We start from the raw sequence: 22,425 nt of genomic DNA on the forward strand, positions 1-22,425 counted from the left end.
ATTCACTTGCTCATGTTTGAGAATTTTTTCTTCTTCTGGAGTACTTGATATAGAAAATAGTATGATGGCCTAAAAGTGAACTTAAGAGTTTTTCTTTTTTTCTCCAGGAGATGATGCAGGCTCAAAAATCAAACCCTCCTGCTCCACCTCGTGACATGGGCACAATACCTCAGCACCCTGTCCCTCCCCAGTCTCACCAGCAAATGATGATGGGTCCAGGCTACCCTCCTCATCCTGCTCCACAGCAGTCTTATGGTACACAGGCAAATGCAAGCTACATGTCGCAGTATGGTCATCCATTCAGTGGATACTATGGGCCACATCGAGGCATGCAACCACCAGTTGGATTTGGTAGCTCAACCCAGTCCCAGAGAGGAATGCTTCACCAACTACCTGAAGAAGATGACATGTATTATGTGGATGGGGAATACTATGAGGATCATGGAAATGATCTGCAAGACAATTACCAAACCCAAGACTCAGCTCTTATTCAGGACTGGCCATTTGGCCACAAAGCAGGCTTGGAAGGAAAATCAACCATAACTTACTATCCATCTGGCAGGGGGGGACAACAGTCCAGCTCAGGTTACTTTGCAAATGCTTACCGTGGTCAATCTCTCCAGTATGGCTATCAGCAGCAGGTTTCCTCAGGTCCTGCCATGCCTGGCCCAGGATACTTTTCTCGTCCTTCGACAGTCCCACAACCTGTAACCTCTCAGATCCAAACCACTCAGCAGCCCCAGAATGCATTGATGTCAGCCTTTGGTCAAACCACAGCTGGAAACCCTGGAATGGCAGTTACTTCTGAACCTTCAGCACCTACCAGTTCTGTGAGTGCCCCGAATGCAACAATGCCACCTAATGCAGTTGCTGGGCCATCTCTTCTAGTCAAACCCAAGTTGATTCCAACTTCTTTGGGTGTACCAGTGCCCAAAACAACATCACAGCAAGAACCAGCTAAAACTACATCTGTATTTGCTTCAGTGGCAAAAGTTGCAACAACACAGCAATCTGATGGTTTTAAACAGAGCTCAGTCACAGGATCAGGAAATATACCCACGTTTGTTCAGCAGATGTCTGGTGGTCAGGGACAGGCATCATCACTGCTTTCAGCCATAGCAGCCAAACATGAACAACAACAGAGTCAGCAAGACAGCAAGCAGGTGCAAGGATCAGCTGCCTCCATGCTTCATTTACCTCAGAAAACAGCTGAAACTTCCATCACCAATGACCAGACTCCATCAAAAACTGTGTTTGGGGGTCTCGTGTTCACATCAACTCCTGTGGTAGCAGAGAAGAAGGCAGAAATAGAAAGACCCAAAGCCTCACCTGTTTCAAAAACTCCAGCTGTCACAACATCAGCTGTTAATCCATTTGCTGGATTTTCTCTGACACCTTCACGACCATCAACCTCCCAACCAACCACAGTTGCAAATAAATCAATTGGGGGTGCTGGTGATGCAAAAGTTCCTCAGTCTCAGGTTTCTAACACCTCATACATACTGGGACAGGGTTCTTCTTCAGCAACCCTGTCTTTTGGCAGTGGCTTGGCTCAGGATCCTAATGCTTTCAGAGCCAAGGAAAACTTTCCTGGGTTCAAGGGAGCTGGGCAACGACTGTTTGGATCGGCTTCACCAGATAAAAACGATAAGTCCCCTGCTGCCAAGGAAGGTCATTCTTTAACTGCTGGCCATGATGAAGAGCATGTAGAAGAATATGAGCCAAATGTTGACTTCAAGCCAATTGTTCCATTGCCAGATCTGGTAGAAGTCAAAACTGGAGAAGAAGACGAGGAGAAGCTGTTCGGTGAGAGAGCCAAGCTTTTCCGTTTTGACAAGGAGTCAAACCAGTGGAAGGAAAGAGGTATAGGGGAAATTAAAATATTGCGGCATAGGGTTTCACAAAGAGTGCGGATCTTAATGCGGAGAGAGCAGGTGCTAAAGTTGTGTGCCAACCACCATATCACGAAGGACATGAAGCTGACTCAGATGCCAACATCAGACAGGGCTTGGTGTTGGGTTGCATCTGATTATGCAGAAGAAGAAATGAAACTAGAAAAGTTTGCTGTGAAGTTTAAAACTGTTGAGTCAGCAGAAAGTTTCAAGAAAATCTTTGAGGGTTGTCTGGAGACATTATCACACACAGGGAAGGATGAACCATTTTCCAGTAATCAAGGTCAAAAAACTGAATCAAAGCAGAATGCAAAAACAGGAGGTAAACTCTCTGATATATTTAAAGTAAAGGCTGGTAGCTGGAAGTGTAATGGTTGCTTAATAGTTAATGAAGAAAATGTACTTAAATGTCTCTGCTGCAACACACATAAACCAGGGGTCAAATCAGAAGAGACATCACACATAGGGAAGGATGAATCATCTTCCAGGAGTCAAGTGCAAGGAATTGCAAAGGAAACTGAATCAAAGCAGAATGCAAAAACCGGAGGTAAACTCTCTGATATATTTAAAGTAAAGTCGGGTAGCTGGAAGTGTAATGGTTGTTTAATAGTTAATGAAGAAAATGTCCTTAAATGTCCCTGCTGCAACACATTTAAACCAGGGGTCAAACCAGAAGAGATCAAGGATACAAAAAGCCCTGAAGACAAATTCTCTGTCAGAGCTTCAGAATCAGGATTTAATTTGCCACAAACCACCCAGGCTCAGCCAAATACACAGTTCAAATTTGGTAATGCTTCAACAGGAACATTCAAATTTGGAGACACAGGAAATTCATTATCAGCTCCTACCACACAAAGTGCTGAATTTAAATTTGGAAACACAACTAAGTCTGTCTTTTCATTTGGAGGTCAAACATCTGATGGGACTAAAGCAGACACAGCAATAAGGACTGAGAAAAGGGAAATTGATGCTAAAGAAAGTGAAGCCAAGACAGGCCAGAAGGAAGGATCTTTTTCAGCTATTTTCCAAGACAAATCAGGAATGTGGAAATGTGATGGGTGCCTTGTGTACAATGGACCAGAGACCAGTCAGTGCCCATGTTGTGGTAGCCTCAAGTCAGGGGTCAAAGAGAACCCAGGCAAGTTAGAGTCATTTGGTGTACAAACATCTGGATCAGGCTTTAGCGTTAGTGGTAAAGCTGACACTAGCAAGTTCACAGTTGCAGGAAATCAGTCCACTTTTACATTTAGAACCCCTTCTTCTGGACAGCAGGGAAGTAGTAACGCAAGTGAGAAAAAGTCTGAAATGTCTGCCAGTAAATCGTCTCCCTTTACCTTTGGGACATCTAGTACAGGGTCAACAAGTACACCAGCTAAGTCGGAGGGATTCAGATTTATGCTTCCAGTATCATTTGGCGCAAGTAAGACAGAATCTACTTCCACCAGTACAGAAAATCCATTTAAATTCACCTTTAGTATGACTCCAGGTTCAAAGTCACCTGGAGTTGCTTCTCCTCAGTCTCCAGAGGATAGTTTTTATGTTAACAGAGAGGGCGAGGATTCACATATTTACTTTGAACCCATTGTCCAGCTTCCAGAAAAAGTGGATCTCAAAACTGGTGAGGAAGATGAGGATGTTTTGTTTGAACATAAAGCCAAATTGTACCGATTTACTGATGGCCAGTGGAAAGAAAGGGGGATTGGAAACTTAAAAATATTGTTAAACAAAACAATACAGAAAGCTAGAGTATTGATGAGACGTGAACATGTTCACAAAATCTGCTGTAACCATTACATAACTCCGGAGCTGGACCTGAAACCTATGCCTCAGAGCAAAGGAAAGGCCTGGATTTGGTTTGCCATGGACTTTACTGATGGTGACCCAAAACCTGAACAATTGTGTGTCAAATTCATGCAACTTGAGACTGCTACAAAATTCAGAGAAGTCTTTGATGAGGCAAAGGGAGCAATGAACCTCTTACAAAGTAAACCAACACCTGCTTCTGCAAGAGTGATATCAAATGATAACTCCAGTAATGATGACGTGGCATTTGTGAGTGAGGAGGTTGCTAGTCCAGAAGAAATTCAAAAAGCACGATCATTCCTGTTGCCAGATCACTTTTACCTGTATAAGAGATGCCCACCCTGCCCTGGATGTCCTGGATGTGAAGATTATATACCACCGCAAAAGCCAGCTGCAAGTGAGTTGATTACATTTTTATAAATACTAGATCCTCCTTGCAGTGAAGCCCATTTTTACACATGCTGAAACGCAGTTTAAAGTTAGAAGTATGTAACCTTTGGAGAGGGCTTATAGTGTTAGGTATGAAGGGGAAGTATAGTGTTACCTTTGGAGGGGGTATATAGTATTATTTTTGGAGGGGGGTATAGTGTTACCTATGGAGGGCGAGTATAGAGTTACCTATGGAGGGTGAGTATTATGTTACCTATGGAGTGGTAGTACAGTGTTAACTATGGAGGGGGAGTAGAGTTTTACCTATGGAAGGTAGTATAGTGTTCTTTTTGGACGGGGTTTATAGTGTTCTTTATTGAGGGGGATTATAGTGTTACTTAAGGAGGGGGAGTATAGTGTTACATAAAGAGGGGGTTTATTGTGTTGCCTATTTTCATCCAGGACAAATTTAATGTTTTGTTTCTTTTTAATAGCTTTGATGGATTAAAATCATGTCAGAAATGAGGTTACACTTATTTTAATTTGAACTTCACTATTTTCTGACAGTACTACAGACTGTCACCCTGTTTTACTTTAAACTTTGCACTTTGGTTTTCTGCACAGTAATTTTTGAAGAACATAATTGAATGAAACCAGATTTGGCATGAGGTTTTATATTAAGAAGGCTTGGGTAAAATTTGATTTTCACTCATTTTATGGGTTTATGACCTTATTGACTTGGAACTTGCCCATCAGATTTTGCTCAAGAACTTAAAAACTTTTCATTTTATTCATTTAACTAAAGTCGGTGTTAGGTTTTAAATTAAGAAACCAGTTTGATTTTCACCATTTTCTGTCTGAATTTTACAGTGTGATAGTCTCTTTTTGGCATAGAACTTTGTAGAAATAATACAGGTTTGTATTCCCTCATTGACTTGTGCTTTGTACGATTGATATAAGGTAGTACTCAGTCATTGTCTTGTGCTTTGTACAGTGGTACAGGTTTGTGCTCAGTCATTGCCTTGTGCTTTGTACAAATGACATACGGTGGATTCAGTCATTGTCTTGTGCTTTGTACAAATGATAGAAGGTTGCACTCATTCATTGCCTTGTGCTTTGTACAAATGATAAATGCTTGTACTCAATCACTGCCTTGTGCTTTGTACAAATGATACAGGGTTATACTCAATCATTGCTTTGTGCTTTGTACAAATGATACAGGGTTGTACAAAGTACCATTTAAACTCACAACCTGATTCCACTAGCCACCTGTAAAGAAATAAGGAATTAACCATTGGAAACATGATGTTGAGGTTGTTTCAACAGGTTGGCCAGGTTTTTATTCTACTATTTTTTATTGTATTTTTATATTATTTTAATCTAATGTGAAAAATAAATTATCCAGCATCTTTAAAAGACTATTTATCAAGTTTGATCAGAAGTATCACTTGTAGCAGGTGTTCTACCCTCGGCCATATCCTTCACAATTTGCAGCCCACAACCATGTCAGCTGTTCTTTTGAAAATATTCATTTTAATTCATAAGCAGAATTAGCTATAAAGAACACTTAAGCTCACGCAGCCCATGGCCTTGAGCAATGTGTCTGTTTTGGCCATAAGCCAAGAAAGGTTGGATGCTCCTGACTGGTAGAGTGTGGAAAAGCTCAGCCATTGCGAGGCAAAGTCATGTGGATCTTTTGATTCTACTGTTTGGATCTTGATGATACAAGTCCATTGTGAGTAAGATCCAAACATATCTTGTGAGGATAACCTTGTATTTAAATCATAAAATAATTACTTTTAGAGCCATTCCCTATGATGGAAATTAATAGATAAAGCCTGCATCTGAGGCAGATGCTCTAACCATTAGGCAACCGGAGTGGTCTGTGTATTCATAGTTTAAGCTGTCTTGCAAGTTTTCAGGCACTGTTCATTTTGTCATCAGTGGTCTTTTTGTTTCTCTTCCCCATCAGCAATGAAGTAAACCATAATTGTTTCTAAACTTGTTATAATTCAGTATCTTCTTCCCAAAAGACATGTGAGTAATATCAACAAGTATTCTCATCCTTATGAGTCTGACACAAAGGGTGGTTCCTTGACTCTGTATGAGGAGTTATGGGACATGAATCCAGTTTCCACCTCAACAGTGACAAGTTTTTTTAGTAAATTTTCAAAAGTTATATACCATTTTAAAAGCATACAGTTTTCTTTAGAGTCATGCATTGTTTAATTGAAAATTGAAATTCTTTCTGCAGTATTAATTTAACTCTTGCATATAAGTGTATGGTGAAAACAACTCAATATAAATTCATCCAAAATGCCAATGTTGTTGCCACCTCAAGAACTCGTCTAATTCATCATTTGAGAGGGTATGAAAGCTGCATTCTGTTGGTCACACACTACTTCTTTCTCCTTCTTTCTTTGACACACCAGATGAAAGGCATATTTTCTTATGGAGCTGTGGCCCAAGTTGATGCCACTTAGAGTGGTAGACATTCCAACTGTACCAGTTTAAAGGATATTATCCTTGCTCAGCACTGGCATTTTCAGCAACACTGAAGTGATAGGCAATGTATTAGTGATATTACACTTTGGTTGGAGGGGTGGGGTAAAACTAATTACAACAATGGGATATGTAGCTGCTGCTGTTTCCAGATTCCTCCTGCCTCCCAACTCTGATGTCCTACAAGTAGTCATAGACTCAAAGAACAAGGATGGCTACTGCACATGGGAATGTAATATAGGGAAACACTGGGTCAATCTTTGTTTTCAGTTGTGAACTAATATAACTTTTTATCTAATGAGAGGATGGGTTTTTGTTTATTGACAAAGGTAATTTCTGTCCTGGAAAATGAAGCAAATCATTAATGAAGCAAATACATGTAAAATTGTCTACTAACTACAGGTTCACAAGAAGAGAGCAGAATATCATCAGCTGGTGCATCAGACACATTCATAGAAAAGATCTCAGCAGCAAAAGATGAAGGTACATTGATTCATGACATTTAATCAGATTTGTTATTGGACATTAATTTGTCACCCAGCTTCCCCCAAGTATCTCACCTTCTTAATTAGAAAAAGGTTTTGTGTTGTGTAATTAATGTATTACTAATTATGTAATCATTTTCTATCATATGTCATGTATACACTTCAGCCTGAAGAATGAAATGAGAAATTATTGTTTGATTAAATGATAGAGTTGTATTACTTAGAAGAATGATTTGCCTTATGTGTATTATGGGGGGAAAAAACATTGAGGCAGAAAGCTGGCTGATAAAATTGATAATTTGAAATGATACATGATCTGATATTAGCCCATATGGTTGGATAAGCTAAATATATTAGTTTCAAGAATGGATCCGAAATTCTCTTGAATTTTTAGTTTCAACCTCTCTCGTTGGAAGCATGTTGCCCCAACTCCAACAGATTTTGTGAAAGAAAAGCTTCAAGTTGTATAACAGTTAATCATTTCATTTACTGATGTATAATTTTTAAATCGATTGTCATCAAGTGGCCTCCTAACATTGTTATTTTTTTTGCATTTCATACCAAATTGAGGTTATCAGTGTTAACAAGGAACCTTCTCAGTGACATTTTTCAAGTGCTGGAAGGGTCCATTTTCACAGAAGGGTTAATGCAGAGACTACACATAGAGAGTAAAGATTTTGTCATCTGCATCCAGTGTATGCAGTGGCTGATTTTAATATCTTTTATAAAATTGAACAAAAGAGGGTAAAATACCTCAACATCATGGAAATATATGGAATTACCTGAGCTTACAGAACACTATGAACTATATCACTTCTATTTTGCAAGCAACGATGCCATGTTAATATTGAAGATCCGTTAGGTTTGTAATGCGAAGAAGGTGACAGTGTTAAGGAAAACTTGGTGACAAGTTAGAAATTATCAATGAATATGAATGAACATATGTGTGTGTGTATGTATGTATGTGTGTATACACACACAACGCACACAGTGTGACCCCGCTATAACATGGTAGTTCTACCCGACTGTGTTATAGACTGAACCGTGTTATAAGCAACCAGGTCAGTTAGCTGAAGAAAATGATACATGTACCCCAAAAAATTACAAGGGGGGTAGGTAATTAATAAATGCAGGCGTTAAAATATGTGGTTCATTGGCACAGTTACCATCTTAACTCGATGCATATTTAATGAGAAATACACCTGTAGTGAAAATAAAGATGGTATTTATAATAGCTTTATTTATGTTGGTATTGTTCGTAAGCATCAGCTTTTTCCCTGCAAAAAGGAAACTTTCACGGCACAGTTAACATGTTCCAGTCATGTTGGAAAATGCAAAAATCCATCAGATTCCATTACTTGTATTCAAGTTTGGTACTGACTTCCTTTGAAGAAAAGTTCTTTGTTTTTATTGAAGATTGTAGTTGGCTTTCTTTGATGAAAGTTGCATGCGTTATTGAAGTCACCGCTAAAGGCTAGCTTTGGAGAACCAAACAAAGCCCATTTCTTATTGTGGCGGCAACATCAAATAATTGTATTGCACGATTGAGACAAATTTTTTTCCATTTGCTGAGCACATTTTCATAACAATCGGTGGTGTTTCAAAGGTAGTCTGTTTCCTTTGAAATTTCAGCAGACTATTTTATCTGGGTACATACATTTTTAGAAAGGAATTGGCCGTTGTTTGGACTAGTCTAGTTACTGTTCCCCTGCCAATTGAATAAAGCAAGAAAAAAGATGTGTTTTTTTTTTCTTTCTACATTTTTGAGAAATTTAACAACAGTTCAATGGGCGATAGAGATGTAGGTGTTCTGGTCTGATGACAGATTATTAGAGAAAATGTGAGTGTTCTGAAGGATTTAGTTCTGAGTGAAAAGAAGAGGAATTTTACTTACCATCCACATACAAATGTCAGTCTTTGTAAATATATTAATTACTAGCGAGCAGCCAAAAATCCGATGAAGGATAGAATACAAGATAATGCCTCGTCCAGTTGATCTTCGTTACCAGAATGTCCACAGCAAAAAAGTGGATATCTCACAAGATACAGTACTTGTGCTAGATGTCAAGATAAGTGGATTATGGTATAACAATGCACTGTTTAGATGGTTTGTCAATATGGACAAAGGATTATTTTGTAACAATAGATCAATTTCAACGCATTTTATATCCAGTTTGCGGCTTCCTTTCATCAGGCCTCTGAATTTCTCCACTCTAAACCAATGGTTGTATATACAAGTTTAAACAGCCAGCAATGTAGCCAATAAAAAAAAAATTGCACATGGTATATTTTGCCACCAGTAAGAAAAGAAAATCCAAGTTTGCGACATTGGCAATCCCTTACACGATCCCAGAATAAACTTTTTATACGTTATTTTTCGTACTTTTAAGAAGAAAAAAATCTTTTTTCGTGTTCGAGAAAAATACATAAAATTTCAGAAGCCACACCACGGTCATCTTGTAATATTCATACATGATCTCTTCCCCAAAAAAGATAATAAACTTTTTCTGTTTTTTCCCGTACTTTTAAGAAAGAATTTTTTTTGTGTATGAGAAAAATACATGTATATGAAATTTCGGGAGCCAAACCATGACCTTGTTATATCCAAATTTGTGTTATAATGTAGTGTGCTTTAGTGGGGTCACACTGTATTGACTTAATACATTTACCTTCCAAAAACTCTGATTCCAAAGATGTTGAAGAAAATTAAGGAGTGCTCTCTTGTCTTAACGACCATAGCAGGAATTTAATCCAAAGCCAGATTTGTTGAACATGAATATCTGGATCATAAGCCCTTAGGGACAAGGAGTTCTCAAAATGTGCTGGAGAGAATTACTTGGAAGAAGGCCAACCACTTTGAATGCATATGATGGGAAGTGGATAATTTTATCACAGTGGTGGGAGGGAGTACACATTTCTCTGCTTAGAACATTACCTCATATAGCTGACCTTCGATGGTTTTTCAAGGTGAAGAAGTCAGCAGCCATTATTGTAAATGGTTACCATTCCATAATCTGAAACAAGTTGAGAAGGGAAAATAAAGAACAAAGCAAAGACTTCTCAGACCTGACAAAATTCGATCTGTCATGATGGATGGCTTTGGCCCTGTGCCTGAAAGGATGTCTACCATGGGTCCTAGCATGGTTAAATAAGGCACCATTTGAATCACTATCTAGAATTTTGTTGGTTCTTCTCATGTTGGTTCTTCTCTCATGCAAGGCCCACTTCCTAGTTACCTAGCTACAACAGAAGAATAGGCTCATGCTTGTGGGCATCCATTCCTTTGTGGTGAAACCTATTACCACATTGGACCCTGTACCACAGGGCAATCACAGGACCTAATGAGGGTTTTCAGGTGGGACCTATAGTGAACTGTGCTAGAATGAAGAGAGGGACCTCATTTATTATTACCTTTGAATGATGGATTGATTGATATCTCAACTCAGGATTGTGGTCTCGGATAGGATGGGTTATGAACTCTGCATGCAGAGAACTAAACCAAGCTCAAATTAAATTATAATGCATTTTTGTTCATGAGGTTAGGACAGTTGCCACCATCATTGCATTCTAAGTTATCAGTTCCCTGATGATTATTATACAAGTAGTGGAATGGGGGTCAGAGTTACCATTTCTCCAGCCTAACCTCTGAGTTCTTTCATCCCAAATGACTCAGTTTGATCTTGTGGGACCTATTGCAGCAACACAACAGGCTACGGGGCCCGGAGTGGCCGAGTGGTCTAAAGTGCTCTCCGTTACGGATCACTGCCATCTCACCTCTGTCTGCATGGGTTTGAGTCTCGGATTCGGCCAATGTGGGTATGTGAGAAAGCTTGCCAGTAGCTTCTTGAGGGTTGGTGGTTCTTTCCGGGGTTTTCCTGGGTTCTTCCTCCACCATTAATACTGGCTGCCATGTATAGCCTATTGTGTGCTGATAAATGGCGTTAACCCTACAACAACAACAACAACAACAGGCTACCTTCCCAGGTTTGTCATCTTCATGATGATGCAGTTTCAGCTAATTTGCATAGGGATATATTTTCATCGTGTCAAGGCATATGGAGTTGGCCTATTCTAGTTCAGGGGATGTAACTTCCTCCACCTGCAATCTATTCTCCTTAGGTATTATGATCGGGTAATGTTTTGAAGAAACTAATTATTGCAGTAATATGTGTTTCTTCAACAATACTTACTGATCATAACATGGATACACCCTCCAAACCTTCCCACTATTTACATCTTACTGCCAGAATGCAGATTCTGGTTTTTTAAAGCTAAAATTTAAATTGCAAGGGCTCGATTTGTAAGGTAGTCATTATATAGGTATTTCAGTTGTGTAAAATATCGGAGGAACATATTCTACTCCAATATTTTTTCTCCATAAAAACCCTATTACCTGCTTTCATCATTTTACTGCAGTTGTTAGATGAGTAGTGAGGACCTCTTGGGTCTTGTTATTATTTTTGTAGGGAAAGAGGACAATGCAGGAAAGGAAGAAACAGGAGAAGGTCCTTATTTGGGACTGTTTAGTGGCTCTGCTGCAGGTGGAATTTCCTTTGCCTCTCTGGCAGCTAAATCTGGTGACTCAGGATTTGTTTTTGGACGACAGTCAGGTAAAGCATTGCTCATTCCAAGTCTTTATTTCTGTCATTTAATATGTATGTTTTTTCAGTTATTATACTGCTAGATTTTCATGTAATAAAGTTCCCATAACCATCAGTTAGTTTATCACTGTCATTTTAATAGCAGCATGACATTACCTGTTATAATTGCATTGCTATATCTTTCCCTGGTGCTGTTTTCCACTCCCAGGAGAGTATTCTTTAATTGGAGGTCTAGGGTCTTGGTAGAAAGTTGTCATGACTGTAGGGCTAGGTAGAAGGGACCTATTTCTGATCCTTCTCATAACTGTAGACCCCGTCCATTCCCGATGGGGGTCTATGGCACTTTCAGGTTTAGGGAAAGCAACAGTTTCTGTAAGAGAGTTTTCCAGGGTGAGGAAGTCAACTGCTTCCACTGGGAGTAGCTCAGTAGTCATCTTGTTCAAATAGACCATGATTTAAATCAAGGCAATGTTGTTTGTCATTGTCAAGTGCCCCAAACAATGACTTCCCAATAAGGTCTGTACCATCTGACTGGTCATTGACTTGACAAAGAGTGCTAGGCTGTCACTGGATTGTTATGATGCTATGGTCTTAAACTAAGTAACAGAAAAAAGTTTAGAATGTTCCAAATGAATTCCAGTATTGAATGTATTGATGTACCAACAGACTTGATTTTACCAACTTAATATTTCACAATGATGTATTCCAAATTGTATTTGAATGAATTAACAATAAACCCAATCAGTGCTTTAGTCCAGATATCAATAAGCTCTTTGTAATTCCAATGAATAATTTATATTATCTTAATTACAGACCTGCCAACCAACCTATTGTTTTGTGGGAGACTTCTGAAATCACTGTTCCTCCTGTACTCTTATTTTTTTTTTTTCTCCCAGAAAAAATTATTTTCGTCCCCAAAAATCGGGGGTATTATTTGTTTCATTTAAAGACAAAAACTATGTGAAACTCCACAGCAAATAAGACTGAAAGTGAGCAGAAGTTCTTTAAAAGAACATTGTGTTTGGTGACATATTCTACAATATCTGAAGGAAAGGGAGATTTGGATGCAGTTGGAAAGTCAAAAAAATATGAAACTTATTCCAAGTTTCTTATATCCAGGAGTTTCTATTCCAGACTCTTGGAAGTGATTTGAATACAGCATGTTCCAAGACCTGCAATTCAAGTTTCATTGTTGCCAGTGGTGGGCACGATGATCCTCCCAGAAATAATTTAAATGTCCCTGTACATTTTTCAAAATGAGTATTATTGGGATTGGCAGGTCTGAAATTATAACTGAAGCCAACTAAAATTGATTTCACAAAAGACTGATATTAAGATAGGAATGAATAATTTTAATATAAACAACCTTATAATATATGTATTCCCACTTTACCTAAGTTGTAATAACCTTTTCTCAAAATACTCTATCATCTTAATAGAATATTACACCAAACTTTAAACACATTCTTTCCCAATATCTCGTAAGGTCATAATCAAGGTGGTGTTTTTAATTCAGACCCAAGTAAACAACCTATTTATAGCTTACTAACAGTACAAAGAGCAGGTCCGCACCAAAACTTTTTTTCTCAATCATGGACAAAGGTCAAGCTCACAAAATAAATAAACATAACAAGGTAATGTCTGAAGTGAATTCAATGAGTACCTGTTACCAGGCAGCAAGCACTGGGCACGAGATGCAGATCACCAGGTATGGTGTTTAGTGCCAATCTTTTGTTATTGGTCTCAGGTGAAAGATCACGGTTTGGGTTGCAGGACACATGGTCTTGAGCACAGATGTTAGACATATTTGCAACAATTTAATTTTACAGATCTGTGATTGTTTGTCCAACTTCTTATAAATAACTATCTCAGACCTGCCAACTGTCCTGATTTATCCAGGAACATCTTGGATTTGCATGGCAAAAAACAATTTATACCATAAAACTGTATTTATGCACATTCCATGTTTGGTGAGTAATTTTCGTTCATGTTTGGTCAAATTCTATGTCTTGGTCAAATCAAGAAGGTCAGATATTCTTCATGTCATTTATTAACAGCTGCCTTAGAAAAAGTTTAAAGGTGAATTCCACTACAGAAAGGAATATATTGAGGAATATGATGTCATTCACCACCTCAAAACTGCCCCGTGAAACCCTGTCCAAGAACCAGTTTTCATTTAGTTGGCAGATTGCAATTTATAGTAATTTGTGGACATGATCCAGTCACGAAATATGTGAAAACAAATGGCACCATAAAGAAATTTTTATTTCATAAATTGTATATATATTCAGAGGGAAAGCCCTTCCATTTTACTGGAGCAGGTCAGAAGTTGTTTGGAGGGTTGATGGCAGAAAAGGGTGATGAAGAGGAAAATGAGGGAGATGAGGAGGTGGCCCAGGGAGAAGACATTCATTTTGAACCTCTTGTGCCACTACCAGCTTTAATAGAGGTCAAAACAGGTGAGAAATCGGCAGTGTTGATGGGGTTGACAATTTTTATTTCTTTTTGTTCATCCATCAGTTTAATTTAAGCCTGCTTTTTATATAGATACACCCTCCAAAATATGCATGTAGAATTTTGTCAATGAATTGAAAATTTATGTTTACAAACCATGTCTTGTGCCCTTCTATCTTGCTATCTGTCAATAACCACATCTACTAAACCAGTGAGTGGAAATTCACCAGACTTGGTACCTGATTTGCCTGTATGGTGACTATCTCTGAGAGGGGTATGATTTTGAGGTTTCTGCCTGAGATCATTTTATTTCTAATATAAAGGTCTTATCTATTCCAAGCATTTATTGCTGTGTGCTTCAAATGTGCTTCAAGTTCCAGTATGGCAAAACATATCATATACTGATGTAGACACATACATCTATGTATCTCTTACCATTTCTGCACTGTAACTTGAATTGTCCACCATCTACAGTTACCAAACGTTATGCATGGCTTGCACTTGGGGTAAACATCAAGGTTACTGACTTAGGAAGAAAAACACTTTCTGCACAACAACTTTAGGTCTCTATCATCTACAGTTACCAGACATCGTGGATGGGTTGCACTTATTAATATAAGCAAGTAAGAAACCTATCAGTTTTGGGGGTTAATAATCAAGCTCACTGAAGGAATAAAATCATTTTTACTTTAAATACCAGGGGCCCCGAGTGGCCGAGTGGTCTAAAGCGCTCTTCGTTACGGATCACTGCCATCTCACCTCTGCCTGCGTCGGTTCGAGTCTAAGATTCAGCCAATATGGGTATGTGAGAAAGCTTGCCAGTAGCTTCTCGTGGGTCGGTGGTTCTTTCTGGGGTTTTCCCGGGTTCTTCCTCCACCATTAATACTGGCTGCCATATATAGCCTATCGTGTGCTGAAAAATGGCGTTAAACCAAACAACAACAACAACAACTTTAAATACATACCCCAATCACATTACTTTAGGAGTATTAGCCTGCTACCTCGTGAGTGCACCCCTCCTAAAAGATGACAACCATCCTTTCCTGTCTGTCTCCAATACTTACCCTTGCCACTGCCGGATGTTGTTAGGTTTTAGCTTTGCCACTGTGCTGATAACATTGTATATTTTACCTTTGACAATCCAAGCCTTTGGAGTGTTTGAATTGGACTATCCCACTTTTATTTTAGATTTATCGTGTGGGACAATCATTCTCCTGTAGGTTATATACAATATTTTTATTGTTTCTGCCAAATTTGAGTAACTTTGTCACTTTTCTGGACTAAATCTATTTACATATTTACATCACACTGTTGTTGACCTCATGTTATCAATTATGAGTGACACTATTTTTGCTTGCTTTGTCAGTATTGGATATTATTTAGTGAGTTGTCAACATGCTGCATTGCTAATTTATCTTGTTTTCCTGTCTTGTGTCATTTCAGTAGAAATGTAAACTAAATGCATGAAATGCTTATGCTCAAAGCATAGTCCAGTAGGCATCAAATGCAACACTGCTTTTGATTGCTCCTTTAGTAACAGGGAATATATTAGTGAGTTAGTATCGTGATGAATTACTTAATTTATGCTTTGTTTTCTCATGTTGCTTCAGCAGAAATGTCAATTCAATGCATGAAATACAATTCAGAGGAAGGAAGTCAACCATGATTCTTATTGTGTGTGTGTATGTATATATATATATATATATATATACACACACACACACATACTAAGCCAGTGATTCTCAAACTGTGTGCCGCGGCACACTACTGTGCCGCGAGAGATTTGCAGGTGTGCTGTGGGAATTTTGAAAAATATTTAAAATTGCTAACGTTTTGAAACCTTAATCATATCGAAAAATTAAATGGTAAATCAATGTCGCAAAAGTTAAGAAAGTAACATATATAAAAACGCAATCTCTGTCAGTCATACATTGGTTCCTTTCGTAATGCAAGACTTGTGTGAAATCTCGGGAGAACTCAATCGCTCTAATTATAATAATAGTCTAATACATAAATACATGACGTAACAAATCAGACCATTCCATTCCAACTTTGATGCTTATAAATAAAGTTTGTTCATTGTTTAGCCATGGAGAAATACTTAAGTCTGGAACTCTGAAAGAGAAACTGTTAAATGAAAAGCAAGGAAGCAAGCGAAAGTACAAAGAAGATTACATCGAGTATGGTTTCATCACTTCGGGATCTGAAGATGCTCGATTGCCATTCTGTCTGATCTGCAATGCAGTTTTGTTGAACGAGGCACTTGTTCCCAGCAAATTGAAGAGACACTTGGAAACAAAACATCCAGCTGTAAAGGACAAACCAAAGGAATACTTTGAAAATCTCGTGGCTGAACATAATAAACAAGCTAAGAAACTTACAAACTACATGAAGCTGCCCGAAAAGGGATTGATTACAAGTTATAAGGTCGCTCAGTTGTTGGCAAAACGCAAGAAAGCGCATACGGAGGCTGAATCAGTCATTAGTTGAAATTATGCTTGGAACTGATGCTGCTGAAAAGGTAACGAAAGTTCCTTTGTCAAATGACACGATTTCGTGCAGAATTGAAGACTTATCGTCAGATTTAAAGGATCAAATGTGCAAACACTTCAAAGTGCCTGATGATGAATTGTCTCTGCTGTGGTCTCTTCAAGTTGATGAATCTACAGACATTAGTGGCAAAGCTCAGCTGCTGGTTTTTATTCGGTTCATAAAGGATGGAAAATTTGTGAACGAGTACTTATTTTGCAAAGATTTGGAAACTACGACGAGAGGCAAAGACATTTTCCATTTGGTGAATGAAAACATTTTGCTCTGCAGCCTACAGTGGAAAACCTGTCAGCGTTTGCACTGATGGATGTTCTTCAATGCAGGGAAGAAAGAAGGGATTCGTCACTCTCATGTGCCAAGAAAATCCAAATGTGTTAGTTGTTCACTGCATGATCCACAGAGAAGCTCTTGTCTCCAAATCTTTGCCGCAAGATTTGGAGTCTGTTCTGAACCAAGTTATTCAAGTTGTAAACTTCATTATATCTCGACCGCTTCAGTCTCGACTTTTCTCTCAACTCTGCGAAGCGATGGATTCAGACTACAAATGCCTGCTGTACCATACCGATGTTTGTTGGCTTTTAAGGTGAAAAGTGTTAAAGCGTCTCGTCCATCTCAAGATTGAAGTGATTTCGTTCTTGGAGGTTGAAAAAACAGACTGGATTCTCTCTTCATGACAAAATCTGGTGGCTGAAGGTTCAGTTTCTCTCCGATTTATTTGACAAATTAAATTCGCTGAATTTAAGTCTTCAAGGATCATCGGAAAACATCATCACTGCAAAATCAAAACTGAAGTAATTTGATGAAAAGTTGTCGCTGTGGCAAAGTAAGGTCTCATGTAAACAAGAAAATCATCCCCGAAATTTTGGACACAATGAGAGACCTACATTCGGCACTGCGGCATTACTTCCCATCACATGCAAGCGATGAATATGGATGGTTGATCAAGCCTTTCGGAAACAACGAAACTACAAATCTTACAACCAAAAAAGAAGAGCTCATTGATTAAAAAAAACGATAAATTTTTTCAGTCAACATTTCCCAAAAAGAGCCTAGATGAGTTTTGTATCTCAATCAAGAAGTCATATCCTGCAATCAGTTCAAAAGCAATCAGAGTAATTTGTGAGTTTGGATTTTCAGCGGTGACTGAGATCAAATCGAAAAAGAGAGACTTCTTAAAATCGATGATGAAATGTGCGCTTGTTTGTCGACTTTGGAGCCTCGCTTAAATTTGATTTGCTCTCAAAAGCAGGCACATCCTTCACATTAAATTTAAAATTAAATATATATGTAAAAATAAGTTCTTCACCACAAAAATTGTTAAATCTTTTCAGGTGTGCCATGAAATTTTTTAGATCTTTTTGGTGCGCCGCAAGATAAAAAGGTTTGAGAAACACTGTACTAAGCATGTATCGTCTGTGATATGAAGCGTGTGTAATGTGAGGTCAAAGTGGGTCTGGGCTAAAGTATTATGTGGTTAGTAACCTGCTGATTTGTAGTTTCTCGTGTCATTTCAGAAGAATGACTACTAAATGCATGAAATGTTAAGTTCAAAGCAATAGTCCATGAGGCATCACAGGAATGGAAAGATGGAACAAGTCAAGGATGACAACATTGACGTCCTTGGTATACATCCAAGAGAACATAAAATTTGTTGCTGGTGATTATGACTGATTGGGGGAGTGTCCTACAGTTTTAGGCAGCCAAGTGGGCACAAGTCCCCTGCATGTCTGAGCATGCCTGTAAATCTGGATGCATGGGGTTTATACTGGATCCATTGGATCCATTTTATGAAAAAGCTTTGCCATCACCAGCCGTGCAGCCATAATCATCGACCATCCAGCATGGGAACCTTTTGAGAGAAAGGTCCAACCAGCTAGTTCATCGCTTGCAATTCTGACTTCTTGGGGGAGTGTCCCCAACCCCAACCCCCAATTTTAGGTAGCCTAGTGGGCATGAATGCCCCAGTATATTCAAGCATGGTCTTCACTCCTGTAAGTCAGGATGCATGTGGTTTGTACTGGATCAATTGGATCCAATTCATTATACCACTGCAACCATTACCATCCATCCCATCATGGGGACCTTTTCACTGAAATGGTCCAGTAAACTAGGATTTACAGGGAGCTTAGTGATAGATCCATCCATCTAGCCACACCATCAGTGAGACCCCTTGTGTACCAGAGATTTTAGTGAGAAATCTGTCCATCCAGCCAGACCTTGAACCAGCTGGTACCAGTGATAGCTGGACCATCTTCTATACTGCCAGTATCCAAGCTGACCATGCGCTCACTGGTTAGACCAATCGACAGTTCCGCCAGTGCCAGACTTTCGAATGTTCACTGCTTATCTACAAGGAGAGCTAGTGACATTTTCAAAGAGAATGGACTTTAGTCATCGATGCCACCTAGTGTGAGTTATCCAGGGCTGCAAGTGGACCCAGATTGGGAATCTACTCAGTATGTCAATGGCCAGGATTGTTAGAATCATTAGCAGGGCAGCTCACCATACCATGGCCAATGCATTGATTGCTTTGGTCAACTTAGTACAACGTGACACATGTCTGCAGAACACATCACTCGAACCACTTCATATCTTGGCTTTACAGATGACCCCATTTGAGACACCATTGCCTTTTGGAGGAAGAATGGAAGAAGGTAGGTGGCAGGCAGCTCAGGAACTGCCTCTCCAACTCGCTCCTCAACCCACACACGTGTTTGGAAACATTTAGCTGCTCCATTGCAGAGGAATGTTAATTGGCCTTTGGACAAGTGATCGTTAGTCAGATGCAAACCAATATTGATCTCACCCCAATGACACGAGACAGTAGTCTAACCAAACTAGGAGGCAATCATAACAAGGCAGTAAGAAACCAAATTTCTTTAGTCTCCTAACTAAATATTGACCTGCCCTCCCCATTGTTTGCAGACAGACCACTGGTGGGTGGCTGACTACAGCAATTTCCTTCATAAAAATTGGGTGTTCCAGGTTATTTGGAGGGTCTTTGGTTCATATATCTACCCCGCTCCCACTTTCCTCCTTTCCCCTCTTCATGGAATTTAAGGAGGCCTTTCTACAACAGAAGATACAGCCATTCATTAAAAAAAAGTAGAGATTGTACACAATCTTGGGGTATTTATTCCTGTTTTTTACTTGGTAAATGTGAATGACAAGTTGAGGCCCATCATCGACTTGAGTTGCCTCAACCAATTCATTGCACTACCGTAATTCACTATAGAGACCGAGATCACTCCATCGAACAGGAAGAATATAGTCAGTCCCAATGTGACTGACACACATTTTCACTCCTTTATCCACCCTGCATCAAGGAATTTCTGTTTCGCGTACTGTGACATGGTTTACCAGTTTAAAGCGCCTCCCTTTGGAGTCATCATCAGACCTTGGGTTTTTATTAAAGTCGTCACCCAGTTGTGATTAACTTCATCTTAAATGATGGCAGCATACCTGGATGACATCCTTCAGCAACATATGGTAAGTTCTATTTTATTCCAAAGCAGGAACTAAATATTCTCACTTTTAGACCATCTAGCCTTTCTAGTGAACTGAGAAAAGTACTTCGTCTCTCCATCCCTGGATTTTGTCCATCTGGATATGGAGTGCATCACCAGTCTGAATCTGGTATGGCTTCCTCATGTTGTGTGATCAGGATTGTCAGCCTTGTTGAGTCTTTCCTACAGGACTTGGATTTCAGCAAGAGAGTTCTTGCAACTTGGATTATTCAGTTTGGCAGCAGACTTGATCCTGCTCAGCCATCTTTTTATGTACCTCTTACATCGCTAGTATAATTATGCTCTTTTCAAGTCCACTTGATCAGTCAGTCATGATCACATTCAGGATATGATCAGTCCTGTGTCATTGGCTCAGCCAAGGTGGGTTGACCATGGGTATCCCACTGGAGAATCCGAAGCAGAAATAATGGTACATACTGATGTGGGTACATACAGTTGGGGTGCCCACCTGTTGCCAGACTTCATTACTGTGCACATTGCATACATGCCAACCATTACGCTTTTGGCTTAATCATTACGCTTTTTTCACTAAATTACGCCGTACGTGTAAATGTATATGGATTACGCTTTTTCGGTATACACATTTGACTGCACTTAACTGCACACGCCGGATAACTGCACGTAGTCACGCCGGTCCCGTTTTTCCCCAATGCTTTTCAATGATAACAAACTTCGGATGACTGCACTTCGCTTAAATGCACACTCCGGATAATAGCACGATAAATGTTCTGACCGTGGCACATTATTCATTACAATTTTACTCCGGTTAACTGCACAATGTATAGTCAGGATCAGTTATTGCCAGTATACTGCTGTAGCGCTTCAAAAAAGCTGACAATTAAGCCGGTAAATGCTACTCTGTAAATGATTGACATGTAAAGGACGCCATAGGTGGTAGATACATGTATATTCCCGCCCACCGGGGGCAATAGCATGGTAACATGTTGCAATAGATGACGATCTTCAGACAGAAGGTGAAATCGACAACTCAGCAGAAAATGATGAAAGAAGTGATGACGACGCAGTAGATGACCAGGTTTCATCTAAAGTCGCTATTCAGTCACTCCAGAATTTACGCAGAGTCATGGAACAGAGAGAATGTGAGCTGTTTGAACCGTTTTACAAAATAGAGTCGGCAATTCACCAACTTATTAGTAAAACTTGTGTGCAGACATCAATTAACGATTTCTTTCGGAAATCGTCATTTTCATTGTGTTTGATTTAACAATATTACGTTAGTGTTGTTCATTGTAGACTCTTGTTTCATTTAAGTAAGCGTTGAAAGAGTGGATTCTAATCATCTTTATACGTTATTCTTCACCTATATTCGTGCCATGCTGATTTAAAGCTGTACTATACTGTACTTCGGTTAACTGCACAGTCTCGTGATGGGCCTGAGGCTGTGCAGTTAACTGGAGTTGACTGTATCCACCTTCCCCCAAAAATAAATTGTTTGTTTTCTCGTTTTTATTAACATCCCATTAATCCCACAGACCGTATTTTAGAAAAGACGGCTTCTACGTAACTACAATATAAGAGTACGCTTGTCCATGCACTTTCCTACAGTATCATGTTCTATTTGTAGCAACTATCCTATTACCTAGAAACATGCTGGTTCTACTTTCTAACTTTTGACCTCGTATTCTATTTATAGCAGCTGTATGGCTTAGTGAGGAGAGAACAGACTGGTTTTCTGATTTTTAATCTTTACTCGCAGATTCTTTTTTCTAATTTATAATTAGTATAGAACAGGTCTATAGGTATTTGGTGCTAAAAAAGTATAATTTATTTTAGTCGATGCGTGTATGAGAGCAAAAATATCTCCTTTCAAATAATTTCACAGATGGATTAGAAAATAGCCAAAAATAAACGAAACAAAAAATAACAATCCTCCAGAGATGAGGGAAGCATCACGTGACGTCTATTGCAGGCCGTGTGGAAATAATTTTACTATTTGGTGCTAAAAGTCTTCAGATGTTTTCTAGTCGATGTTTTTGTTAGAGCACATATATTTTTTCAAAGAATTTCACAGGTCGATCAGAAAAAGACCACACAAAAAAACGAATCCTTCAAAGATGAATACATGAATGGCATAATACAGTGTTCCATTCTTGGGCACAGGGGCTCATATTGTTGCTTAAAATTGACCTGTCATACTTGTACTATGTACATGTATGACAGGTCAGTTTTAAGCAACGATACGAGTCCATGTATTCTAGGGCAGCATCATGCTCATTGCAGT

The 22,425-nt window shown here is 39.0% G+C and overlaps 1 protein-coding gene across 3 annotated transcripts in view; it reads left to right on the forward strand.

Moving 5' to 3' along the window:
• LOC149795137 (E3 SUMO-protein ligase RanBP2-like) overlaps positions 1–22,425 on the forward strand; it is a 135,563-nt gene that overhangs the window by 77,981 nt on the left and 35,157 nt on the right. For all 3 annotated transcript variants that reach the window (XM_089964845.1, XM_089964846.1, XM_089964847.1), the window contains exons 23-26: positions 108–4,092; positions 6,969–7,049; positions 11,518–11,661; positions 13,944–14,111. In XM_089964845.1, the coding sequence (XP_089820971.1) occupies positions 108–4,092; positions 6,969–7,049; positions 11,518–11,661; positions 13,944–14,111 (4,378 nt within the window). The remainder of the gene's footprint in view (positions 1–107; positions 4,093–6,968; positions 7,050–11,517; positions 11,662–13,943; positions 14,112–22,425) is intronic.

Source organism: Sinohyriopsis cumingii, chromosome 7 (assembly GCF_028554795.1).
Source record: "Sinohyriopsis cumingii isolate HCF-2022 chromosome 7, ASM2855479v2, whole genome shotgun sequence".
In the NCBI taxonomy this organism is placed as follows: domain Eukaryota; kingdom Metazoa; phylum Mollusca; class Bivalvia; order Unionida; family Unionidae; genus Sinohyriopsis; species Sinohyriopsis cumingii.